At 37.2% G+C, this 25841-nt stretch overlaps 2 protein-coding genes across 2 annotated transcripts; both read right to left on the bottom strand.

The window, feature by feature from the left end:
* Positions 1-6791: 6791 nt before the first annotated feature.
* On the bottom strand, positions 6792-24909 carry LOC132279628 (uncharacterized). The gene is made up of 3 exons (XM_059781651.1): positions 24743-24909; positions 8928-9002; positions 6792-7283 (listed from the first exon to the last, which is right to left on the bottom strand). Exons 2-3 carry the CDS (start codon positions 8949-8951, stop codon positions 6834-6836), a joined length of 474 nt encoding a protein of 157 aa, XP_059637634.1. The 5' UTR covers positions 8952-9002; positions 24743-24909; the 3' UTR covers positions 6792-6833.
* Positions 23891-24676, bottom strand: LOC132278040 (transcription termination factor MTERF6, chloroplastic/mitochondrial-like). Its single transcript, XM_059779871.1, has one exon. The coding sequence runs from the start codon at positions 24674-24676 to the stop codon at positions 23891-23893; it is 786 nt and encodes a 261-aa protein (XP_059635854.1).
* Positions 24910-25841: the final 932 nt, after the last annotated feature.

The following is a 25841-nucleotide window of genomic DNA, read 5'->3' as shown; positions in this document are numbered from 1 at the left end:
TATATGTGGGTGGAGCAGATGATTTCACAAACGCTGATGAAATCAGCCCCTCATATAAATCAATCGGAATTGTGCGAGACTCCAAATCATTATCCTAAGGAATTGGTAGTAGACATACAGACACACACAATTAACGGCATAAAAGTCCAAAAATGTTATATTATTCTATCACTCTGTAACTTAACACAAAACAACAATAACAACAACCAAAAACAGGAGAACAGTGACGAAAAGAGGAAAAAGCAAACCTCGTAGTTACGGGTGAACCACACGCGGTGCGCAAATAGGCATACATAAGAGGTATAAAACCTTCAAAAGAAGATCAAACCCATTTTGATTTGTGAGATAAAGTATGCAAATTCTTGAAGCATACCAAAATTGTGAGTAAACAAAAATAAAAATACCGAAATTAATAATAATGAAAAAAATACAGAGAGAAATTAAACCTAGCAGTTCCATCAAAGAGGACAGATGGTTCGGTAGAAGTGGAACTGAAAGGAGTGGGAGGAACCTCTACCATTGCTAGTGTTCATGTGAGATTTGAATAGATGGTTGGTTTTGATTCACTTTATTATTGAAAGTGCATTCTTGAATTGTATTTGGAATTTGTGTTGCTGTGTTTCCAGTCCAATTGTAATTCTGGTTGTAGTAAATGATATGATTATTGCCAGCACTTAGTTGAGTCTTTCAAGTTGCACCGAGTATTTTCCTGATCCATTTTGTTATCTTCTATTTATGAATTGCAGAGGTTTTTTAAGCAGCACAAGGAAATCGAGCTCTCTGCTCTGGGAACAAGTATGCCAATAATTAAATATGCATTCATTATCATGGTTATAGTTGTTGTTATATATATAAGTTATTTTTGTGTTAGCATCTATTTCATGGCTTTGTATTCATTTATATTTAACTTAAATTATGATGATAGGTATTTGGATATAAATGGGTCACGACCTTATGTTTTGTCTAACCTTATTGGTTTTATAGTTTCTTTTAGGAGTTTTTAGTGGTTTTTGCAATATTTAAAAGCATAAATGATGGACTGAATACAAGGTGTTGGAATTTGTTTGGAAATACAATAATCCGATGTTCATGTTCTACATAAATGAAAGGTGCAATTTTGAATTCAAATTTTTTTTCCTTGTTTTTTTTTATTTTTTTTTATGCAAATACACGTTGTTTGATTTGTAAAAACTCTTTCTCTCTCTCTCTCTTTGAAGTTCATTTCATCAAATGTTGTTTGTTATGTTTTTTAATTAGTTACGAAAAATATTAAGAAAATGTTATAGAATTATGTTCCCCTGTTTCTATGGATTTCTTCATAATGCCAAACTGGTAATTAGAAAGATGATCAAAGGTATAATCTATCAGCAGCTAATACAGTAAATAGTACAAATTCATGCACTAAATTATTCCCATTACAAAATCACCCAATAATTTTCTTTAACTACCAACCCATTATTATTACTAATTTTTTTTTTATAACTACCAACCAATACAATATAATTTATATATAGATCCTTTATTAACAATGCAAATTTTTTTATTATAATAATTGTTTTTATCAAGTATTGTTGGTCTAGTCAAATTAATGTAGCATCCATAAACTAGACTTACAGGTTGACCTCATAATTTTATGCACATTGTTTGTTGCCCACCCATAATTGAATCAATCAACACACCAAGTCTTCGTCTCCTTCCCACGAAACGTCCTATTCTTATCATTATTCAATTTCTGCTGCATGCCTTCACAGTCATTCAACATTTAAAAAAACATTTAATTGTCACCATTTCTTAATTACTGTCTTTCAATTTTCTTTAATTGTACTTCATTTTTTTTTTTTCTTTTTTCTTTTTTAAAGAAATGATAAGGTTCTTACACTCATTCATTATTCCTTCCATGATGGGCTCCACACACTTATATATATATATATATATATATATATATCCCTTATTAACTCTCGATGGATATATGCTCTCTTTTTTCTTTTTTTCTTTTTTTTTTTGTGTTTAAGCAGTTACATAGATAAGTCTTGGATTCACCATCACACTAGGGGTACTGTAATGTATTTTGATGGCATACATGACTTCATTGATGTGGCTAGGCGTCATGCAGAAGTAGACGGTAAGTCCCGATGTCCATGTCGTCGTTGCAAAAATAGGACTTATCGTCAAATTGAAGAAGTTAAGTAGCATCTCTTGAGTAATGGGATGGACAAGGGGTATACCAATTGGATATATCATGGGGAGGCTCGTCAAAGCAACAATAATGCTAATATTGATGCTAATGTCAGTAGGGAAAATGTCCACGATGAAAATGGAAATGTAGATAATGTATTTTAATTGTTGGATAACATACAAATGGGAAACTTCACTAATGCACAACAGCAAGAAGATTCGCTTGAAGTTGATGTTGGAGAAGGAAGCTTTGATAGATTGTTAAATGATGCACAATGTGAATTGTGGCCAGGTTGTGAAAAATACTCTAAGTTGTCAGCGATATTAAAGTTGTTCCATGTGAAGGTTACAAGCCGAATGAGCAACAAATCATTTGACATGATGCTTGATGCATTTAAGGATATGCTTCCCAATAACAATATGTTACCAAAGTCTCATTATGAGACTAAAAGCTTGTTACGAGACTTGGGTCTCGGATATGATTGTATACATGCATGTAAACATGATTATGTTCTATTTTGAAAGGAGAATATAAGTAAAGAAAATTGTCCACAATGTGGTGAATCGAGGTATAAACCTCACGAAAGTAAGGGTAAGAAAATCCCTCAAAAGGTTCTTTGGCACTTCCCTTTGAAATCAAGACTTCAACGGTTGTTTATGTCAAAGGATACAACCTTAGACATGCGGTGCCATAAGGAGAAACGAGTGAAGGAGACAAATGAGTTAAGACATCCAGCTGATTCAAAAGCTTGGGAGGATTTTGATAGTAAGCATAGTTGGTTTGCTATTGATCCTCATAATGTTCGTGTTGGATTAACAACTGATGGATTCAATCCATTTGGTAACATGAACAATGCGTATAGTATGTGGCCTATGATGATTGTGCCTTACAATTTACCACCTTGGATATGTATGAAGGAGCCATATATATTTATGTCGTTGCTTATTCCTGGTCCAACATCGCCTGGTAATGATATTGATGTGTACATGCAACCTTTGGTTGAAGAGTTACAAGAATTGTGGCGGGATGGTGTGATGACATATGACGCCTATAGTAAATGTAACTTTAAAATGCATGCGGCAATGATTTGGACCATTAGTGATTTTCCCGCCTATACGATGGTAACTAGATGGATGACAAAGGGTTATCTAGCATGTTTGAATTGTAACAAAGAAACAAGTTCTTGTTTTTTGAAACACGGACATAAGATATGCTACTTGGGAAGTCGTATGTTTTTATCGTTAGATCACATTTTCAGAAAACATCACAAGCAATTTAATGGCAAAAGTGAAGACAAAGGGCCACCAAAGCAGTTGACAGGTGATGATATTCTGGAACAACTTAACCTCATACCCGAGGTTAGTTTCGGAAAGGGGCTAAATAGAAAGAAGCGAACTCGTGAGAAATTTGAACTTAACTAGATGAAGAAGAGTATTTTCTTTGAACTACCTTATTGGCAGACCCTTTTGTTGCGGCACAACCTGGATGTTATGCATATGGAGAAAAATATATGCGATAGTGTGTTGGGAACATTATTGGACATTGAAGGGAAAACTAAGGACACATTCAAAAGTCGGTTGGATTTAGAAGCAATGAGGATTAGAAAAGAACTCCACTTGAGGTGTAATGGTGAAAATTTTGAGATGCCACAAGCGCGCTACACATTGTTAAAGAATAATAAAAGACAACTATGTGAATGGCTAAAATCGATTAAGTTTCCAGATGGCTATGCATCGAACATAAGTCGGTGTGTGAATGTTAATAATTGTAAGATATCAAGATTGAAAAGTCATTATTCACACGTTCTCTTACAACGTCTCCTCCCTATTGCTATACGAGGATTCTTAAATTCAGATATTTGTAACACAATAGCTGAGCTTGGTTTATTCTTCAAGGAATTGTGTTGTCTGTGGTCCACATCATCTTGATTTTGTAATTGCTTTGAGATTCATTCTAGGATTCTACACCAGCACAGGCACACACTAGCATTCATTTGTGGGGTACATACTTTGTTGATTATTGAATTGGTTATATCCCAATTGAACTAATAGTGCACTGAAAGCTTTCATTTTGATAAAGGTGGATAACAACCCATTTTCACTAAGTAGCCGGGATTTTAGCCTCATCAAGCGCTGAACTTCTCGTGCCGAAAGATGGAAGGCCCAAACTCTAGGTTAATAATTGAAAAAAAAAAAAAAAAAAAAAAAAAAAAAAAAAAAAAAAAGAAGAAGAAGAAGAAGAAGAAGAAGAAGAAGAAGAAAGTTGCAAAAGTAATAAAAAGTGAGGAATTCTCCCAAAAGGAGATAAATAGGAAATGATTAGATGGAGGTTTTTTTTATTTGTAACCTAGTTGATTTGAGCTTGTAAGTCCGTAGGAGTATTTAAACACCTAGTGCCCTAAAGCCGTCCGGTTTGGGAGTCATTGACCAAACGCTCGACCTCATGAATCACTAGAAAGCTTAATAAATCAACACATTGCACCATGCTTCCATCTTTGATCCTCGATAAAATAAAATAAAATAAAATAAAAATGAGTGAAAAGAATAAGCGCACCTAGAATAATAAAGCTTTAATAAAAGGTCCAATCTTTGTCTTGATGATCGATACTAGATTTGTGTGCTAGTTTGAGGGTAAAGATGTGATTAATTCTTTAGTTAGTTAAGATAACAACATATTTGATGCCGATCCACTCAAAAAAATTCTAGAGTTGTTTTGAATTGCATGATCATTTTCTTGATGTGTGGAGGACCATATTTGCATGCTTGATGTTGAGATTTTGGAAGATTACTTGGAAATGGTTAAAAAATTGCACACTTGAGGTAGTTGTCTTCTAATACTTGTTTACAATATTGGTGCCTCTTTTGAAAGAATGAACTTAATGTTTGTGGGTATCATTTCTGGAAACTCTCACGAGACTTTACTCGTCCACTAGGGGTAACCTAGGGGTTTAAAAGGCTTGTTGCATGTGCTAAGTGCAATCGTGTTCCCTACGAAAGTGGTGTTATCCTTTTATTGCTTTCTAATTTATACTTGTATAGTTGTTCATTTCATTCCTTTACTTTCTAGCTTATTACTAGGGACTAGCAATATTTAAGTTTAGGTGTGTGATGAGCGCTGAAAAGTGTGCATTTAAACCCCTTAAGCTTAGGTATTCTAGGACCTTTATCTATCTTATTTTCCTGCTTTGTATTGATTTCGTGTTATTTTCGTTTTTAGGCACTTATCCCCAAAATAAGCTAACTCAGCCAAATAAGAGCAAAAATGAAGCAATTCTGAGATGAACCAAAGAAAGGAGCAAAGTAGGAGCAGAATGAAGTAAATGGTGGAATTTCAGCAACTTCGATCCATCTCAGGAAAAGTTCGATCGATCCAACATGGATCGATCTCAGTACTTTAAGATGGATCCAAGCCATTTTTTGTCCTTATTCAAAGATCCCAAAGTTTGATCGATCCAACTTATTCTCTTATCGATTGAACATTCTTGACCTTATCCAGTTGTACCACCCCACCTACCACTTTTGTCTCTTTCCCAAAATATCTCCAAAATATCTCAGTTTGATAGGTCTCAGCCATGTTCGATCGATCCAAGTCAAGGTTCGATCGATCGAACTTCCTCCAGTGCGAAAAAGTTCATTTGCCAGCTCATAGAAAGTTGTCTCTTATCCAATCATTGGGGAAATATTGGTGTACGAGTCATATCATTCTTGGGTGTCACTTGACCTACTTTTGAGAGGATAGAGCTACTTTTGAGAGATATCTTTTTACACATATCTTTACACACATCATCTAGAGAAAAAAATCTAGAGAGAGAGAATTCTTAGGGAGGAAGCAAAGAAAGAGAAGAGGCTAGAGACACCATTGGAGGTTCGTCATCAACCAAGAAGAAGAACAAATCTCATCCATGGAGATTGTCCTTGAGGGTTGGAGGAGTATATCCATGAGTGGCTAGACATCCTCTTGGGGCTAAAGTTAGCCCTAAGCATGCTTTCTACATCTTAATTTATGTATTTTTGAGGGATTTGTGTTGTAATATATGTTTTGACATTTATATATACATAAATCTTGTTTATTCAATAATTTGTGTGGTTTAATGCTTCCAATTGATCATTTCATTCTATCTATGTATCTATGTATGCTAGAATTGATGTTCATGTGTTTATCTCTAACTTTTGTGTTATTGATGCATGTCTATGTATATTAATGCCATGGATCTAGAGATTGTCAAAACATAGTGCTTAATTGAATGCTCTTGTGATTTTCTTGATGGTTCATACTCATTTCTTGATAGATTGTGCTTCTTCCTTAGCTTAATTAGTTTAATTTCATGTTAGTAGCTTAGTGCCTCTTCCTCTAAACCCACTCACACATACCGAAACTAAACACTATTTGTAATAATCAAAAATTCGTTTCAAACGAACCATTTGAGGCAGGCAAAGAACAATGATCAACTTGAAGATATATTGTTTTGGAGTCCAATCAATCAAGTATTGATGATAACTGCATCAGCCACGTTAAAAATCCAATCAATTGAAAAGGGGAAAAAAATATATATATATATATAGTTAAGAACGTATTAACCCTCGATCTAAAGTTTATATCATGGGCCCAATGAAAGAACTAAAAGAAACAAAAAAATTTATATTATAATATCAATCTTCTACCTTACTGTTTCAAGTGTTACATTGAGAGGAAACAAGTCCCCCTTAAAACTACCCTCTATGGTTCTGACATCAGTCCGAGCTCCATGGAAAAGTAGCAACTTGACCATTTCATACGATAAACAATTAGCTGCTAAATGCAATGGATATAATCCATCCACAAAGGGAACATTAAGATCCGCGATGAAACCGGTCTCTCCTTCGAGAAAAGCAACGGCACAATCTACTGCGTCACACAAACAAATCAAATCCAAAATCATTGACGGGCAATATTTAGCTTGATTACCACCTAATTCCTCCTTTCCAACTTTTTTTCTCTTTGGCATTTCTTTTTTAAATAGCTTCTTCATAAGATAGAGAAATTTAGGTTTCTTGTCATGACGAGCAATATCAATCATTTTTTTTTCCAAATCAAAATCAAATTCTTCATCAAGATGAGCGTATCCCACCTGTCCTTATTTGAACAACACTAACATCAGCACGTGTGAAGTCGACGAGGAAGATAATAGCACAGATCATTAAAATTTTCAAAAAAAAAAAAAATTCCTATAAATGCAAATGCAGCTTACAAGAAAAGTAAACAATATGGAAGACAGTGGATAATATTAGCAGTAAAATAATACTAATAATGAGGGGGAAAAGGGAAGAAATACTGTGATAAACTTAGTTTTTCTGTTGGCAAATTTTGCTGTCAAGACATACTAATCGAATTAAAAAAAAAAAATTCACTTTTGAGTCTTGATTTCAGAAGTTGAACGGCATGTGATCAACACAAGCTAATACCTATTGATCGGATTTGAACCACACTTAGAAGAGGCAAGTGAGAGTGTGAGTACACGTGTTTTGAAAACTGCTTTTAAAAGTTGTAGTCAAAATATGTTTTTGAAAACCCTAGAACATGAGGTGAATGGGCCTTGAAACAATAACAACATGGGGTGTTGTATTCAGTCCATTTTTGACTTACCTGTCTTATTTTTTAAATATCACAATCCACACAAGTTTTGAGATGATCTTTATATGGTCGGAAACCAGACTCGATAAACATTCCAAAGATATATTATTTGCTTAATTTGAAATTTTTTGACCCCTAAACATTCCAAAGGTCATCTGCACAAACTTCAGGAATAGAGTTCCAGGTGAGTCCCACAGGTGGAAAAAAGTCCCTCCTGTCCAACAAGTCTCAATATTTTAGACCTGCAGAGTTCTGCCACTGGTATAAAAAACTAAAATAAAAAATAAAAAAACCAACCGTGCATCTATGCTAGGTGGCTTCGAAATTACGTGTTTTTGATCAAATTTCAACCCTCATTCAACTAAACCCCTTGAGACGTCCAATAAGGGTCTTCCAACACGTTTCCAACTTATTTTTGGACTCTCTTAGTCTATTTAAATTCCTCTCGTCTCCAACTCTTCAAGAATTAAAGAGCTATAATAATTTTTCACAGTTAGAGCTTTTGAGACAATTTTTGATAGAAACAATCACCATGATTGTTTTTCTTTATTGGAGAGCATACAACAACATCAGGATTTGTTTTTTTTCTTTCAACTTTTTGTTTGCAAGGAAGGTGGATCAATTGCTACAAAGGCAATAGAATGTTGAGCATTCGTGTACTTTCAGCAATCCGTTTGCAAGAATTGTGGGTGTAACACTGCTTCGAGAAAGTGGATTGATTTTCCAGAGACAGCTAAGTCTCCGTGGTTTTTCCTTTCCAGAATTCCAATTAAAAAATTCCTGCGTCATTTTTCACTCTACTTTACTTTACTATCTTTTATTTATTTCTTTGTGTGGTTTATTTAATTTTAATTCGGTAAAATTAAACGAATTCAAAATAAATAAATAAATTATAAGGGTAAGCTAGACCTATTTACCCCCATATCCCCCATCTATGTCTTTTTATCTAGGATCAAACTTTCCTTGCCACTTCCGCACCGCGCAACTCACAAATAGAAATACAAAGAAGCAGTGATAATGATGTGAAGCTCCCATGTAAACCACTTTGTTAAAGGGAAGTGGGATGGAGTAAAGATTAACCAAATGCACAAACAGTAACATAAGTACGAAAAAAATGTGGATATCAAGTTTAAATACACACCTCAGACATCTTTTCCCCAATCATAGTATATGCACTCTGAACTCCTTACAACAGACACTCTGATGTAAGATTAACCTTCATAAATAGAAAAAACATCATTTGAAAGTTTTTCAAAGAAACTAAATCACAGTAGAGAGGCAGTCACATTATATATTTCAAACTAGTATATAATGCAAAATATCTACTTGAGAATAGAATCCCAACATTCATCACATACACAAAGGGTCTGTGCATCTGTGTCTAAAAAAATAGAAGCTCACCTAAAAACATAGAAGTGTTTAGATGTACTTGTACGCAAAAAGTTATAAACTAGAAACACAACTATACATGTGTAAATATAGAGATGCATCTGTGTATAAAAAAATAAAAGCTCTCAACAAAATCATGCAAAAAGTTATACATTAGAAACATAACTATACATGTGTATATATAGAGATGCATCTGTGTATAAAAAAAATAAAAGCTCTCAATAAAATAACCAGAAACATAAGTATACATGTGTATATATAGAGATGCATGCAAACGCAATACACTTATGGACAAACTATCGTGCATACTAATGCATGCCTGTTCAAATGCATGCATATGATGTGAAATTCACATTTTTGATGCTTTAACATAGGCTGAAACAAGATAAGGAAATTCATTAACATGGGTCAGCCCTTGTACGGTAAGGCTGTGTTTGGAACCAAGGAATTTGGTGGGATTTGAATTTGGAAATGGGACTATTAAGCATTTGTGTTGTTTAGAACGATGGAATTAAAAATGCGATTTCAAATACCAATTTTTACCCATAAAGACATGTAACATATTATTATAACATAATAACATTATATATATAGCCTTATTTAAATGTCTTCTAACCTCTTCCTACTTTCTGCTCTCCTATCTAGTTGTTTCCACAAAATTGGGACACTTGGAATATGCAGGCGTGCCAGAATCTCGGAAGATTCAGAGAGGTCAAACGAAAAGGAAGATCCTTTTGGAATGATCAAGCGATTGTGAGGTTTCGGATTTGGCTTCGATGAAAGGACTTTTAGTTAAGACTACAATGCTATCTAATGAATTGAAATGCAATACTGAAAGAAAGTCGATGAAGGTAAAGGAATTGAAATTGAATGAATTGAAATACAAAGTATTGAATGTTGATTGATGTCGTTGAGAGAGTTTGAAACATAGTCCTAAGTAAACTATTTATAGGCATTAAAGCCCTACAAGAAGGACCCATGTCCTTTTAAGCAACTGCCCAATTCTTTCTTACAAGACATTTGTCTCATGCTCAGCTGCCGAATTCCAACTTCCAAACCCACGATCCATGAGTTTCTTCCACTGCAGCCTTGTGTCCCACGTTCCTTCAACTGCTTATTCGAATGTATTTATATATATATATATACCACGTCCTTAAATCTTTGTTGATTTATTCCCTTTTTTAAATCAGCTGAAGGCTCAACCACGATCCCATTTATCCCTAGATTTTAGGAACCACCTTCCTTATCTAATTTTGATTTTAAACTCCTTAAAGGTAGGGACTTTTAAACTAAATTGACAATTTATAGAAGTTTTATGCATGTCTAACTCCTTTAGCCCACGTCCTCCTTGAATTTAGGAAACCATTTATCCCACAATTTTATTGCCAGCTGTCCTTTTCCTTTCATACCTGCCTTTCTTGTTCTGCTAGATGTCTCCAGAGTGTTGGAATCTCTTTCCCTTCCAAGTTTGACATGTGTCAAGTCAACATTCGAACCATGATTTAGTCCACTTGTACTATTTTTACTGCACCATCTCATCATTGAACTGGCCAACTATTGGCCTGCCACTTTTATGTGCCAACATTATGCCCCCCAAATTTTGAAGCTTTCTATCTTCCAAGATTAGGCCTGTAAAGATTTAAAATTTGAAACTTTCTAGATATCCGCATAGGCCTTATCCAACAAAGATTCCTTTTCTGCCGATTACTATTCCCGATTTGACAACCATCACCTCTTACTTAATGGCTACAACTTTCCACCAGCCATCATTAAATGCATGTCTTCTTTACTCCATTTTAAATCAGAAGGTTTCCTTATATTATGCCATCTTCCTCGTTCAAGACAAAGCTCCTTCTTCCTTCTGTATCAAACCCTTCTTCTTCTGTTGAAGCTTTCCCTTCAATTTCTCAGATGGCCGCCAAAGGAAAATCCTCCTTTGACCTTCCTTTACCTTCTGATCTTCCAACAACCCATGGGCATCAAGCAGGCAAAGCTATCTCTAGCCTTCCAGCTGACCAAGTCTTTCCAGAATCTTTCATCATCCAACCTGGCAACGTCAAATCCGTAGGCCCAGCTTTTCCTTCCAAAATTCCCACCTCAATTTTTTCCTTTTACCCTCAAGCAGAAGATTCCCTTCTTTTTTTGAAGAAATTTCCAAAAGCATCAAATGGCGATTTACCCATTTTTAACCTAAAAATTTGGGTTACGCCATTTGAAGGTTGGAGCGCTTAGGTCGATAGGATGACTCCATTGAAGGAAGAAAGCTAGAAACAAATTGGGATTTACGATGCCATTCAGCTCAGCAAAGTACCCCCAATTCAAGTAAGTCTCTTCTTTGCTGCCCTTGTCTTTTGGAGTTTTACCACAAATTCTCTGCATCTATATTGTGGCATGATGGCTCCTACTTTGAAAGATATTTGCCACTTGACTGGTTTAAAACCCATTGGAACTGAAGTAACTTGTCTTCTTTATAATCCTAATACTGCTTTCCTTTTCCCTACCAAAGAATCTGGAACAAAAAATTATGAAGTAGCTTATGGCCCTTTTCTTCAGGCCTGTATAAAGCATACCCCTCAGCCGAGGATGCAGAGCACGTTGCCTTTCTACTGGTATGGCTTTATCGGTTTGTACTATGTGTTCCAGCCTTGCAGGTTACCAAAGACCTAGTGGAAGTAGCCATTGCTTTGTCTAAAGGTTCCCCTTTAGCATTGGCTCCTCTAGTTTTGGCTCATCTTTACAGGGGCTTCATGATTTGATTGTTTCTGATTTTTCCAGAATGGGTGGACCATTTTGGATCTTCCAATTCTGGCTCCAAATTTACTTTCCAGAGCTAGAGCCGAAAGTTAGATCCTCGGCCAATAATGCTTTAATTTCTTTCAGTTATGCTTCAGCCATGCCTAAACCTCAATCCTTCAGAGATTGCTTCATTTTTTTCTACCAAGGCTGTCAAACCAGAACTCCTCAACAATTCCTTCCATTTTCTTCCGGCATTCAAATCCATCTTGGCTCTCTCCTATCCCTATTTCCACCAAGAAATTATCGGAGGAACAAAAGTCAATATGGGCCAGCTTTTTAGTGGCCAGAGATCTTCATTACATTAGCGCTCCCTATTCTTCCAAGAATAGTAAAGTTGGGGTAGAGTTTTACAACCCTGCCCAACTTGCTCGGCAGTTTGGTTCATGGAAGATGATTCCTCAGCCGCCGTGTCCTCCTTTCAACAGCACCTTCCATCGTCGTGTAAAATTTAATGATGAAGACTTTGTCAAAACTGTAAGCAACAAGTTCAAAGCTTTAAAGAAAATCTTTCAATTTAAGCCTTTCATTGAAAATCCAACTTCCAATCCTGCCTTTAAAAAATGGTGGTCTTCCTACATTGTGAAAACTAGGGAAACAGATTGTTCTTCCCTCATTACCACCCAATTTGGTTCTTTCAAATTCGTAAATCCTGTCTTCCAAGGAACCGACCCTCTCAAAAGTCCCAAAAGAGGTGGATGAAAACTAGGGAAACAGATTGTTCTTCCCTCATTACCACCCAATTTGGTTCTTTCAAATTCGTAAATCCTGTCTTCCAAGGAACCGACCCTCTCAAAAGTCCCAAAAGAGGTGGAAAGAAAAAGAAATAGCCAACCAAAACTAAAACAGCCCTTGCCTCTCCATTGAAGAAAACCAAAAGAAGTACAAGCTCCAAACAAGGTAATAACTCATTATTATAAACTTAATTCTTTCAACTCAGTTACTTACCTTTTCCTTCTTTTGATAACTTTTCTTGTTGACTCTGATGATGAACAAGACCCTCCAAATCTTCAAAAGGACGTATCATCTCAGAGTCATAGCCAAACGGCTGAGACAGCGCCTCCCAAAGGAAAGATTTCCTTAGCCAAAAAGGTATATGCCTTACAATTTCTTTTTGTTTTTTCCTTAGTTATATAGAAGCAATTCCTTACATTCTTTCTTATATTCAGGCTCCTGCTAAACTAGCTCTTCCAAAAGGCACCACAAGACCTAGTCGTCCCCCTATTCGAAGACAACTTCCTATTCCTGAAGAAACTGTTGATTAGAGTGAAAAAAAGTCCAAAGGTTGACCCGGAAGGAAAGAAAGATGAAATTGAAGAGGTGGCGACAAGTGAGAAAGAGGAAACAGAGCAAGAAGAAGAAGAGAAAGAAGAAGAAAAAATGGAAACAAAAGAGAAAGAAGAAGAAGAAAAAATGGAAACTGAAGAGAAAGAAGAGAACGATTCTGAAAAAGATGAGGCTGTAGGAAAAGATGACAGTGAGGAAACTGCCCATTCTGAAAGAAAATATTCCGCTAAGGTATAACATGATACTTCATATTTTTCTTCCTATCTTCTTCTATTGTGTATTAACAAAATTCTTGCAGGATACTGCTTCACATAGCCCTCTTGATCCTAATCTGCCAAGTCCTCAAAGATCTTCATTGAAACAATAGACACTTCTTACCGTCGTTCTTCCAAGAGACCCTTCTACTCCTCCAGTAGGGAAATCTGCTCAACTAGGAGCTTCTGGTACAGAAGAAGTAACCGAATCTCCTTTTATTACATTCTCGTATTTCCTTAACCTTATCCTTCTTTTGCAAGACACTCTTGCCCATCCTCAAACTTCCATGGCTGTTACTTCCATGGGATCATTTTCAGCTTTTAGTGACTACTTCCAGGCTGTTAAGTCCTTAGTTGAGGAAAGTATGACTTCTTCCAGCAGTGCTCTAGCTCTTGTTCTCAGCCCTTCTCAAACTTTTGAAGCAGATAAACAGGCTTTGATGACCCTTCTTCAACATGACTCTGCCGACCTCCCTTTCATTGAAAATGAACTTTCAATGGCTTTGATTATACTTAGCCAACACCAAGGTTTCTCGGTGGAGGTTCAATCAGCCATTTCTTCATTCAAAGCTCAGCTTCCAAGCCTATCCAAGGCTATCTAGGATTCCCATTCTGTCATTTCACAGGTGGAAGAAAAGAACAAGAAAAGATATTTTCTTACTCATAAACTCAAAAGTTGCGTTGTTGCTTTCAAATCTCTCAAACCGGAAATAGATAGCCTCCAAACTAAGAAACTTGAGTTAAGGCAAGCCTTAACTCAAGTTCAACTTGATCAACAAGCTCTTAACTCCAAGCTGGATGGAATGAAGAAAAAGACCGAAGGCTATAAGGTGCAATTTACCGAAGTTCAAAGTGTTCTTCCAAAGCTGGAAGATTCCAAACTGCAAGCTATGGCTTCTTTGAATTAGTCTAAACTCGTCTAAATGATTTTAAAAACAAATTTGTGGGTCTGTAATTTCTGAACAATATTTCCATTTGCTCTCTTTTAGGCCATAAGGCTTCAGAAAGTGTTTCATGCCATATTCTAGGCTTCTCATCAATCATCTTCTCAATAATCCATATAAGGATCTTATCGGAAGATTCTGCTTGCCCATTACCTTGTGCATAATAAGGTGTGGAAGTTAACATTTGTACTCCTTTTTCTTCCCCAAATGTTAATACTTCATTTCCTCGGAAGACTGTCCCATTATCAGAAGTGATTGATTCTGGAATTCCAAATCGATGGAAGATATGTTTCTTTATAAAATCAATAACTGTTGCTTGATCAACTGACTTGTAGGCCACTGACTCTACCCACTTAGTAAAATAATCAATGGCCACAATAATCCAATGATGACCTTCGGAAGATGGTGGATTAATCATTCCAATTAAGTCCATAGCCCATCCTCTAAATGGCCATGGCTAACAAAAATTTGCATTTCTTTAGTTGGAACCCATTGAATCGCCCATGTTTCTGGCATGCTTTGCAACCCTTTGCATAATCCACACAATCTTACCTGGCTAATGACATCCATATCTTCTTAGCAACCATCTCATCTTTATTCCAGCTTGATGCGCTCCACAAGTTCCTCCATGACTTTTGGCCATAACAAAAATAGCTTCATTTCTGCTAAGGCATTTAAGCAAAAGGCCATCTTTTACAGTTTTCTTATAGAGTTCCTGATCAAGTAAGATATACTGAAACATTTTCCTTCAGATTCTTCTACTTGTTTTCATTTGTGGGTTTTTTAGGAAAGCCACAATTGGATTTCTCCATCTTCCTCCATATTGTAAATGTCAACTGCAAATGATTCGGCCATATTGGAATTTCTAACCTCAGCCGTTGGAAGACTTCGTCTAGTAATCTTTACTAACTTTTCTTCCATCCCTTCTGGAACTCTTATTCCAGAAGCTAATTGAGCCAAGTTATTAGAATCTTTATTATGTTCTCTCAGCCGAAACTCAAGTTTAACCTCATTCAATTGTACAGTTAACTGAGTAGCCAGAGAGTGGAATGGTCTCAACTGCCAACTTAGACATCTGAATTCTTCCGATAACTGACTAAACACCAAATTTGAGTCTCCAATGATATGTACACTCCTTACAGCCATTTTAAGTCAAATTTCTAGACCTATAATCAATGCCTCATATTCCGTTTGATTATTGGAGCATTTAAAATCCAAGAAAAATGAGAAAGATACCCTTCTTCCACATGGGGCTAATGATTACAATTCCAGCTCCTGCTCCTTCACTTGTGCTAGAACCATCAAACATCAAAACCCATGGTACTTCAAATATTGTTAATGCCTCCAGCTCATCACACACGTATGGGTCAATTTCAGTTAATAGGTGGTCGGCCAAAAGATCGGCCAACGCTCTACCCTTTACTGATTTTTGTGGAATGTAAACAAAGTTAAACTCCATCAAGGCCAATGTCCACTTGCCGATTCGGCCAGTGATCATCGGCCTTGACAACATATACTTAATTAAGTCAGTTTGATAAATGACGTAGATCACAAACGGCAGCATATATACTCTTAACTTCATGGCAGAAAAATACAAGGCTAAACAAAGCTTTTCAATCAGTGTATATCTACACTCGACCGATGTCAATGTTCTACTCAAATAAAAGATGTTCTACTCAAATAAAAGATAGCATGTTCTTTCCCTATCTCATTGTCTTAAGCCAACATACTGCTAATAGATTCTTCTGCCGCTAATAAATAAAGTTTTAGCGGCCATTTCTTCCGTGGAGGCATTACAACTGGTGGATTAGCCAGATATTCCTTGATTTTGTCAAAGGTATACTGAAGTCTTTCTTCCATCTAAACTCTTCTTCCGGCTTCAATTTCAACAATGGCGAGAAAGCATGGATTTTTCCTGCACAATTCCTAATGAATCTTCTAAGATACTGAACCTGGCCGATAAACCTCTGCAGCTGCTTCTTACTAGTAGGTGTCATGGCGTCCATAATGGCCTTAGTTTTATTCTGATCTACTTCAATCCCCCTACGGTGAACCAAGAATCCCAAAAAGTTTCCAGCGGCCACTCCAAATGCACACTTAAGTGGATTCATCTTGAGCTTGTGAGTTCGCATTCTTTCAAAGGCTGTCTTCAAATGGGTAAGTGCTGCTCATTGGCTGATGACTTTACTACTACATCATCAATGTAGACTTCAATAAAACGGCCGATCATAGCATTCATTGCCCTTTGGTAAATTGCTCCAGTATTTGTTAAACCAAAGGGCTTGACAACCCATTCAAAAGTTCCAATAGACCCTGGGCATCTAAATGCAGTCTTTGGAATATCCTCTTCAGCAATGTATATCTGGTTATAGCCCGAATGCCTATCCATGAAAGACATAATCTCATATTTAGAGGCAACTTCTATCAACCGATCAGCCACTGGCATTGGATACTCATCTTTCGGCATGGTAGTATTCAAATTTCTGAAATCCATGCAGACCCTTATCTTCCCATTCTTTTTTATAACTAGCACCACATTTGAAAGCCATTCAACATATTTGGCCGTTCTTATGAAGCCGGCCTTCAATAGTCTTTCTATCTCCTCCTTCACTTTATGCACAACTTCCTGTGACATTCTTCTTGGAGGCTGTTTGTACGGCCGATAACCTTCTTTGATTGACAGTTTGTGTTCTACCAAATCCCTTGATAGCCTTGGCATTTCCTCATAATTCTAGGCAAAGCAATCTTTATATTCCTTCAACAAATCAATCATCTTTGCCTGAAAATTAGGTTCCAGCAAACCACTAACATAAATCGGCTGATGATCTTCTTCCGTGCCCAAATTGACTTCCAGCAATGGATCCTGAACTTCTATCTTGCTGTCATCCATTCTACATGGAGCCGATTCCAAATCTTCCAAATGGACTGCATCCAGTTTTTCTTCCGTCTCCTCTGGAATTCTAACTTCGGCCACATTAGCCAAACATTCTGAAAATAATTGCTCATGCTTGGCCAACCTTTTTTCAGCCTAATACAAGCGGCCCAAAAAGCCTGCTCTCTTTCTTTCCGTTTACTGTAGTCCTTATTCATCATTAAGCACTTGAGTATTTTCAGAAACTAGCCGGGGGAATTCAATCCTCGGCCGGGACATCTCATTCGTTAGCTCTTGAATGTCCCCACCAGCCAACCTTCTTCTTGCGGTGGCCAATATTGGTCTTCTCATCTTATCTGTATCTGTAAACTTGATTGGTACACAATTTTCATCATATAATACTGCTTCGGCTGAATATACCTTTGCCATGAACGGTTTGTCATCAGCCTCCACTATCTTTACCTCACTTCCATCCCAAAAGATCAGCATCTGATGCAGCAAGAAAGGTATACACAGATGGATCCAATCCCGTCCTAGAAGCAGATTATATGCCACTGATTCTATCAAGAAGAATGCGGCAAATGAAGTTCTTCCACCTATAGTAATCGCCAAAGGCAGAATCCCTTTGGTGTTAGTGGCTCCTCCATTTACCCACTAACGGCCACATCACTTCGGATAATATTTTCATTGTTTTTACCAAGTAACTTCAGTGTAGTTATAGGAATCACATTTAAAACCAATCCATTACCAACCAAAACTCTGTTAACCGGTTATCCTTCTACCCAAACCTTCACATAAAGCGGCCTTTGCTGGATCATGGCTAATAGTGGTTTTTCAAATACCACCTTGTCAGCAACATCTGTTACTTCCATAGTAACCCATCCCTTCTTGGCCGAATCAGTGTTCTTTATTGTTGACTCAGCAGCTACCATTTTTTCATTAGCAGCTCTGAGTAATTCTTCCATCTTAAGGCTTTCTTCCACTGTCATTGACTGACATGGAGTAGCCTCGGACTATCTGCAGAACAAAAGCCATATTGCAAGCCACTTCTTCCGGAAAACTTCCAAAACGAATTATGTACTTAGAAGCATGCTTGGGATCCACATCTATGTCAATTTCATGCCCCCCGAGTGTAGCCTCGTCATCAAAAGCAATGGTTATGTCCGTATCTTTCGGTTGATGTTCAGATTTTATATCTCCATTCTCCGCTGATTTAGAACAGCCGTTATAAGATTCTCCCTTCTTCCGTCCCTCAGCCCTTCGGCGCTATAGCCTCCTCTTTTGAGTCCTAGTGAGGCCATACCTGACCGAAGGCCTTTCTTTCAGGAATTTTGGATGTTCCAGTCTCTTCCATCTTTCTGGCACAGTAACAGGTGGCCTTACCATTCGGAACTTGTGGGAAACATCCCTTTTTTGTACCCAAACCTCAGATTGAATCTGACGTCTCCTATTAAAAGTAGGAAACTGTTGGGTAGAACGCATCACTGTAATTTCTTTCTGCCAGTCATGAATAGGCCGTACATCCATCTGCCGATCATGAATACTTCTTCTGAAAGAATGAGAATCCCTTCAATGATCATGGTGGTGCCCTCTATTATCACGGCCCTGGCAATCTGGACATCAGCCGTGATTAATAATAGCAATCTGAGCTTCTCTCAACTTCTTTTCCAAGTCTGCTATTACCTTACTGCTGGAAGATTCTGGTTCTGGCTTGAGTGGAACTTCTAGTATCTGCTTCTCCAATATCAATTTTCTTCCTTAGAAACTTTGGAGTAAGGCTTATCATATTACTGGTAACAATGGTAGGAAATGGGTCACTGTCCACTCCCATTACTTCCAATTTCTTTTCTGGGAATTTCAGCGTTCCTTCATCAATGGCTTTCGACAAAACGTTTCGGAATACAAAACAATTATTAGTACCATGATTCCAAGAATGATGGTATTTGCAGAATTCTTTTCCTGTAGGAATAACACGTTTCAGCGTTCCTTCATCAATGGCTTTCTACAAAACGTTTCGGAATATAAAACAATTATTAGTACCATGATTCCAAGAATGATGGTGTTTGCAGAATTCTTTTCCTGTAGGAATAACACGTCCCTTAGGCAACGGTGTTTGTTTATCGGCCATAAGGCGATCAAATATCTGTTCTGTTTTGGACAGGTCGAAAGTATAAACTTTTCTAGAATTGGCCATTCCTTTCTTAGCCGAAGAGGTAGATGCTTGTCCGCCGCTTGTAAAAGATTTTGATTTAACCAGCACCTCACAAACATATGGCTTCTTGATATGAACATCTGTCACATTAGCTTCCAGATCATCTTCCAACTTTGCTGAGAAGACTTCATAGTTAGGATCTCTGTATTAAGTTCCTTTAAGAAAATTATTTCTATCATTTTCTTCTTTGAGTATAGACTCGAATTTGCTTACCTGTCAGCCAACTCAAATAAGTCTCTGAACTCCATTCCTTCAAACCTCTTCCGGAGCTCAAAGTCAAGGCCATTAAGGGCTAGCCTAACATACTCCCTTTCTGGAAGAGAAACACGACACTTAAGTTTGGCCCTTCTGAATATAGCAATAAATGTTTCCACAAATTCATTGGCCATCTAGCACGGCCAAGATATATCAGCCAGAGTTGCCTCTGATTTTGTCCGGTAGAACTACGTATGGAAGAGCTCCTCCATCTGCTGCCAATAATGAACAGAATCTGGTGGTAAGTGAATATACCAAGAGAAGGCTGATCCCGTGAGGGAGTTTGGAAAAAGCCTCAATTTCAACCATGGACTTGCCCCCGCTTCTCCACATTGAACAATGAACCTGCCAATGTGTTATACGTTAGATTAGTAAACTTCCCCAATGAAATTTACAAAATCTGGAACTTTGTACCCTCTAGGGAACTCAAATTCATCAACTATTTCCGGGTATGGTTTCCTATAAGCCGGTCGGCTTACTCGTTTGGCAGCTAAACCAAAATTTTGATCTATCAATTCCGAACTAGCCTCTATCTAGAAAAACTAGTTGGGCCAGTTGATTAATTCCTAGCAACTGATTGGTCGCTGGTGGTGGATTATGTTCTGGCCAAACCGGTAGATTGGCCATTGGCTGCCCCCCGGGTGCCATAGGTTGCGGATATGGTGGGTTATTCCTCCATCTTCCATAATTGCCCCCCCGGGTCAAGATAATCTCTTCTGGAAAAATTTGGAGGAAACATTTGAGGTCTTAGAGGTGGCTATTACGGCAGCTGTGGAAACGGTTGATGTACCTATGGCTAAGGAAATAATGGAAATTATGGCCAAGTCATTGGTGGGTTTTGTGGAAGACTCACTACAAGAACTGGCTGAATTGTCACCACAGGTGGAGGATGAGGAATCGGCTGAGGTACTGATTCTTAAGCATTCGAACTTCCAGCTTGAGCCAATTGATTATAAACGACAGCTGATAGTTGAGAGACAGTTTGAGAGTTCTAAAAGAACTTGTGATCCATGTCATCAAGGCGGGCAGATATCTTACCCAATGCCTCGGCCAATGGTGCAACCAATGATTGCATCCGGCACATACTCCTGATTCTTCAGGACCAGGATTAGAACTTCCAGCCTGAGCCGGCTAAACTTCTTCATCTGGATCTTCATCACCAGTTGTAGGTTGACGGGTCGACTTTGGTTTTGGCGGCATTGCAATCTTTACCGGATGTCTAGCTGGGCGTGCCAATTAAAAATTCCACAAAATTGGGATACTTGGAATGTGCAAGCGTGCCAAAATCTCAGAAGATTCAGAAAGGTCAAACGAAAAGGAAAATCCTTTTGGAATGATCAAGCGATTGTAAGGTTTCGGATTTGCCTTCGATGAAAGGACTTTTAATTAAGACTACAATGTTATCTAATGAATTGAAATGCAATACTGAAAGTAAGTGCATGAATGTAAAAGAATTGAAATTGACTTGTATTGAAAATACATGAATTGAAATACAAAGTATTGAATGTTGATTGATGTCGTTGAGAGAGTTTGAAACATAGTCATAAGTAAACTATTTATAAGCATTAAAGCCCTATAAGAAGGACCCATGTCCTTTTAAGCAACTGCCCGCTTCTTTCTTACAAGACATTTATCTCATGCTCAGTTGCCGAATTCCAACTTCCAAACCCACAATCCATGAATTTCTTCCACTGCAGCCATGTGTTCCACGTTCCTTCAACTGCTTATTCGAATGTGTGTGTGTATATATATATATACCACATCCTTAAATCTTTGCTGATTTATTCCCTTTTTATAATCGGTTGAAGGCTCAACCACGATCCCATTTATCTCTAGATTTTAGGTGGTTCTTTGCTGATTTATTCCCTTTTTAAAACCGGTTGAAGGCTCAACCACGATCCCATTTATCCCTAGATTTTAGGAACCACCTTCCTTCTCTAATTTTGACTTTAAACTCCTTAAAGGTAGGGACTTCTAAACTGAATTGACAGTTAATAGAAGTTTTATGCATGTCCAACTCCTTTAAGCCCACATCCTCCTTGAATTTAGGAAACCATTTATCCCACAATTTTATTGCCAGCTATCCTTTTCCTTTCATACCTGCCTTTCTTGTTCTGCTAGATGTCTCCAGAGTGTTGGAATCTCTTTTCCTTCTAAGTTTGACATGTGTCAATTCAACATTCGGACCATGATTTAGTCCACTTGTACTATTTTTACTGCACCATGTCATCATTGAAGTGGCCGACTATTGGCCTACCACTTTATGTGCCAACACTAGTCTATATATCTTATAATTGTATCCAAATTAAAACTGTACTTTATATTTGGATAAATATATAATGTAAATTTATTTTATTGTCAAATGAATGTATTTTTTATATTCCGAAAAAAAAAATGTATTTTTTATATATCACTGAGAATATGTTAGAAAATATCAATCAAAGATGAGAAATCAAAAACGGATGACAAGAATATATTGGGAAAAGGGAGATAATGAAAAAATTAGGGCTTTGAAACCCAAAAAAAAACACGAGAGAAGAAAAGCACACATTGGTTCAGTTGGTCGACCATGTAATAATTTTTGTATGTAAAAGGTTCAAGAGGTACTTTTGTAGAGACCAAGTAATAATTTTGCCGAAGAGAGCATACCTTTGCTCAGACTTCACTTGGAGCCGGATCAATCACGTAAGTAGAACAAAAAGTAGTTCATGAGTACTTAATCCCGGTTAATTGTTTTTAAGATTGGCGTTCTGTCCACGGCAGCGTACAGAAGTGGAGGTGAACCTCGCGCAAAAGAGCAGGGTCCATAAAAGTGAGGCCTTCTGCTTAACACATTAACCAAACTGAATTTTTAATAATTTGAAGTGAATGGAATTTGACCACATCAATTTTGAAAGGAAAAAAACTCTTCAAAGGTGTAACACAATGTAAGATAGATAACACGCCGTAGAGAAGAGGCAGCAGAAAAAGAACTTGCCGTAGAAAAGAGGCGGGAAGAGAGATGCGCCCCGTAGTGTAGTGAGAAGCAGCAACGCTGTGAGAGATGCTAGATAGGGTGGGCAATGAAAGAGAGATTTAAAACCTAGGTTAATTTCACTGAGACCCTCAAGTTTGGCCAAATATCACCTTCAAATATCTTTCAAAAATAACTATCACTCACATTACAAACTTTTACTCCGTTTTTCACTCACACCCCAACCATTAGTGGAACGAATCTGACACGATAGAAAATACTTAAATACCCTTTAAATTTGTCAAAACAACCTTCAACCTAAATAATTAAATTAAAAGACTAAAATACCCCTAAAAATTTGTAAATTTACAAATCACTTATATAGATATACACATATATATAGATATACACACAGACATGGATACACACAAATAATGATATATTTAAAATGGATAGTACGTAGTAATTACCAAATAAAAGATAATGATGTATATCTTTAATTATCAAATCAAGAGAAGTGATTTAAGTATTTTCCATTAAAATACTATAATAACTTTGATCAATTTGTTTAACAAGAAAGTTTGAACTTTATTTGCACACTGAGTTCAAAATTATTCAAAATCAATGAAATTTTAAATGAAATTAAATTAATGAGATTTGAAATCTCTAATATAGCAACTTCTAATCCCATCTAAAATGGTAAAGTTTGACGTTAACTCACTAAGATAAGATTTCAATTCTAATTACTAAAAATAGAAGAATATACATATGTGTATTATATATGTAAATTTACAAATCACATATATAGATATACACATATATACATAGATACACACACAGACATAGATACACACAGAGCATCCGCCATCGCCGCTGCCCACACAACCCCAGCCGCCATCGCCGCTTCCCACACAACCCCAGCCCATCCCCAGTGGTAATGCAGCAACAACAAGAACTGGGATGGCTCCATCTACCGCGGATGAGCCAGATGTGTCATGAAGAAAAATTAGATGAAAAATACATTTAAAAGAGATCAAATGTACTGTATCAATCAAAGACAATGGTTTAATTTTATCAACTTTGATTAAAGAAATGAAAATATAAAAAAAAGCTGACATTTTGTTATCTTCGGAAAACCCAAACTCTTAAAAGACCTCCAATTTCAACTCCCATTTCTCTTTAGTCATCGAACTAATAGCCTTAATCGCATGAAGAAACATCTTAGACTTCCTGTCAAAGCCCGTCTCATCAACCCTCTTCACATTTTCTCTAATACGCGTCGGTTTATACAAGAAAAAACTTGGGTAATCAAAGACACATTGAGTTATTTGCAACGAACAAATACCACAACTCTTCATAAATTCAATATTGGGTATCAAAGTTTTCGCCAAATCTTGGTTCAAAATCCTACCAGACCCAGATTTCTTTAAAAACCTAGACACGTCATCTATATTCCAACCCAAAACACTCTTCAATGCTAAAATCGACAGGACAAACCGATTCTCAACGCTATAATTTAGAATCCGTGGGTTAGACGAAACGAATTTCACAACATCGCTACAAGAAAAACCCAAGTCTTGAAAAAACTTGAATTTGGGTTTGATGGTGCGCTCAAGATTTGAAGAGAGAATTTCAGGCGTGCGTTTGATGGGATGATCGAGATGGGTATCCGAAAAACCACTTTCCTGGAGAAATGAAAGAATAGAATCGGTATCTTCAGGCCTTTTCACATACTTTACGAAGGAAGAGACTATCGAAGCAGTTTCAGCAGAAAATTTGTGTCTCTCAATCAAGTAATCGGCCACCGCAATAGGGGTTTCTGGAGAGGAAGAGAAGAAGAAGATAGAGAAAAGGGAGATTCGAGTTTTGTTGAGATGTGAAGAGTTCTTGAGAGAGTGTGAGATGAGACTTCTGCAGATATATATAGTCATTTCTTGAAGATACAAACATATAATATGCTCTCAATCAAAGCAAAGAGTGTAGAGGTGAGCACTTGCCTGTAAAGTGGGGAGATAAATACATTTGCAATGATTCGATTCTCTCTGTCTGGTTCTCTGAAAGTGTGTGAATGATGAACTGTGTGCCCTAAAACTAGTATTTAAATGTTTAAGGCCTTGAACCAAATCGACATAGGTATTTAAATGTTTGATTTGAGTGAAAGCCCTAGCCCAAGAATTCAGTGGGCTGGTCGGCTGGTCCTAAGTCCTGAATTCACAAGTCTCACAAGTCACAACATGTTATTTTACATAAATTAACTCTTTTTATTATTTTCAATGGCTATTAATTTTGGATGATGTTATAATTGTTAGGCAAATGATAATCTTATTTTATCTTTAAAAAATAAAATAGTTGGAGATATTTGCAAGAACATTTTTAGACTTATTCCTTTACACATGGAGCCAGGTGAAGTGGATCCGATTGCAACTTAGCCTTCTGGTTATGGTCTTGGGTGTGCTCGTCAAGGAATTTTAGCAACATGTTGCTCCTTAGAACGAACTCATCAAGAAATGATATTAATGAACAAAAACTGTATAAATATAGACACATACTCTTAATTAATATATATATATACACAGATATAGATACAAATAAAGCATCAGCAATCTCCGCCACTCACACAATCCCAAGCCATCACCAATATATACACACACAGACATAGATATACACAGAGCATCCACCATTGCCATCGTTGACGCTGCTGCCCATACAATCCCAACCCATCACCAATCGCCGCCGCCTTCACCCACACAATCCAAATCCCAAACCATCACCATTCGTGCCACCACCCACACAATCCCAATCGCTACCGCCGCCACCCACACAATCCCAATCCCAACCGATCATCAATCGCCCTCGCCACCACAACCATTACTATCCTAACCCATCACCAACCACCACTAGCAATACCATCCATCGTCGAATTCTGCGAAACCCATCCGTCGTCGTCCTCGGAGTGTCATCGGAATCTACAAATGTCGGAGTCAGAGTTGCGAGTCTCTGTTAAACCAGCGGTGGCCGTCCTTGAAGTGTTTATTGCTGCGTCGTCGGAATTGGACGCGGGGCCGCTCTATCAATCCGATCTAACAAAGATTGACA

Source organism: Cornus florida, unplaced genomic scaffold (genome assembly GCF_030987335.1).
Source record: "Cornus florida cultivar Cherokee Brave unplaced genomic scaffold, ASM3098733v1 CherokeeBrave_3.0.0_Hap2_Chr10, whole genome shotgun sequence".
NCBI lineage: Eukaryota > Viridiplantae > Streptophyta > Magnoliopsida > Cornales > Cornaceae > Cornus > Cornus florida.
The sequence above is the reverse complement of the archived record's forward strand: the minus strand, read 5'-3'. Positions and strand labels throughout refer to the sequence as shown.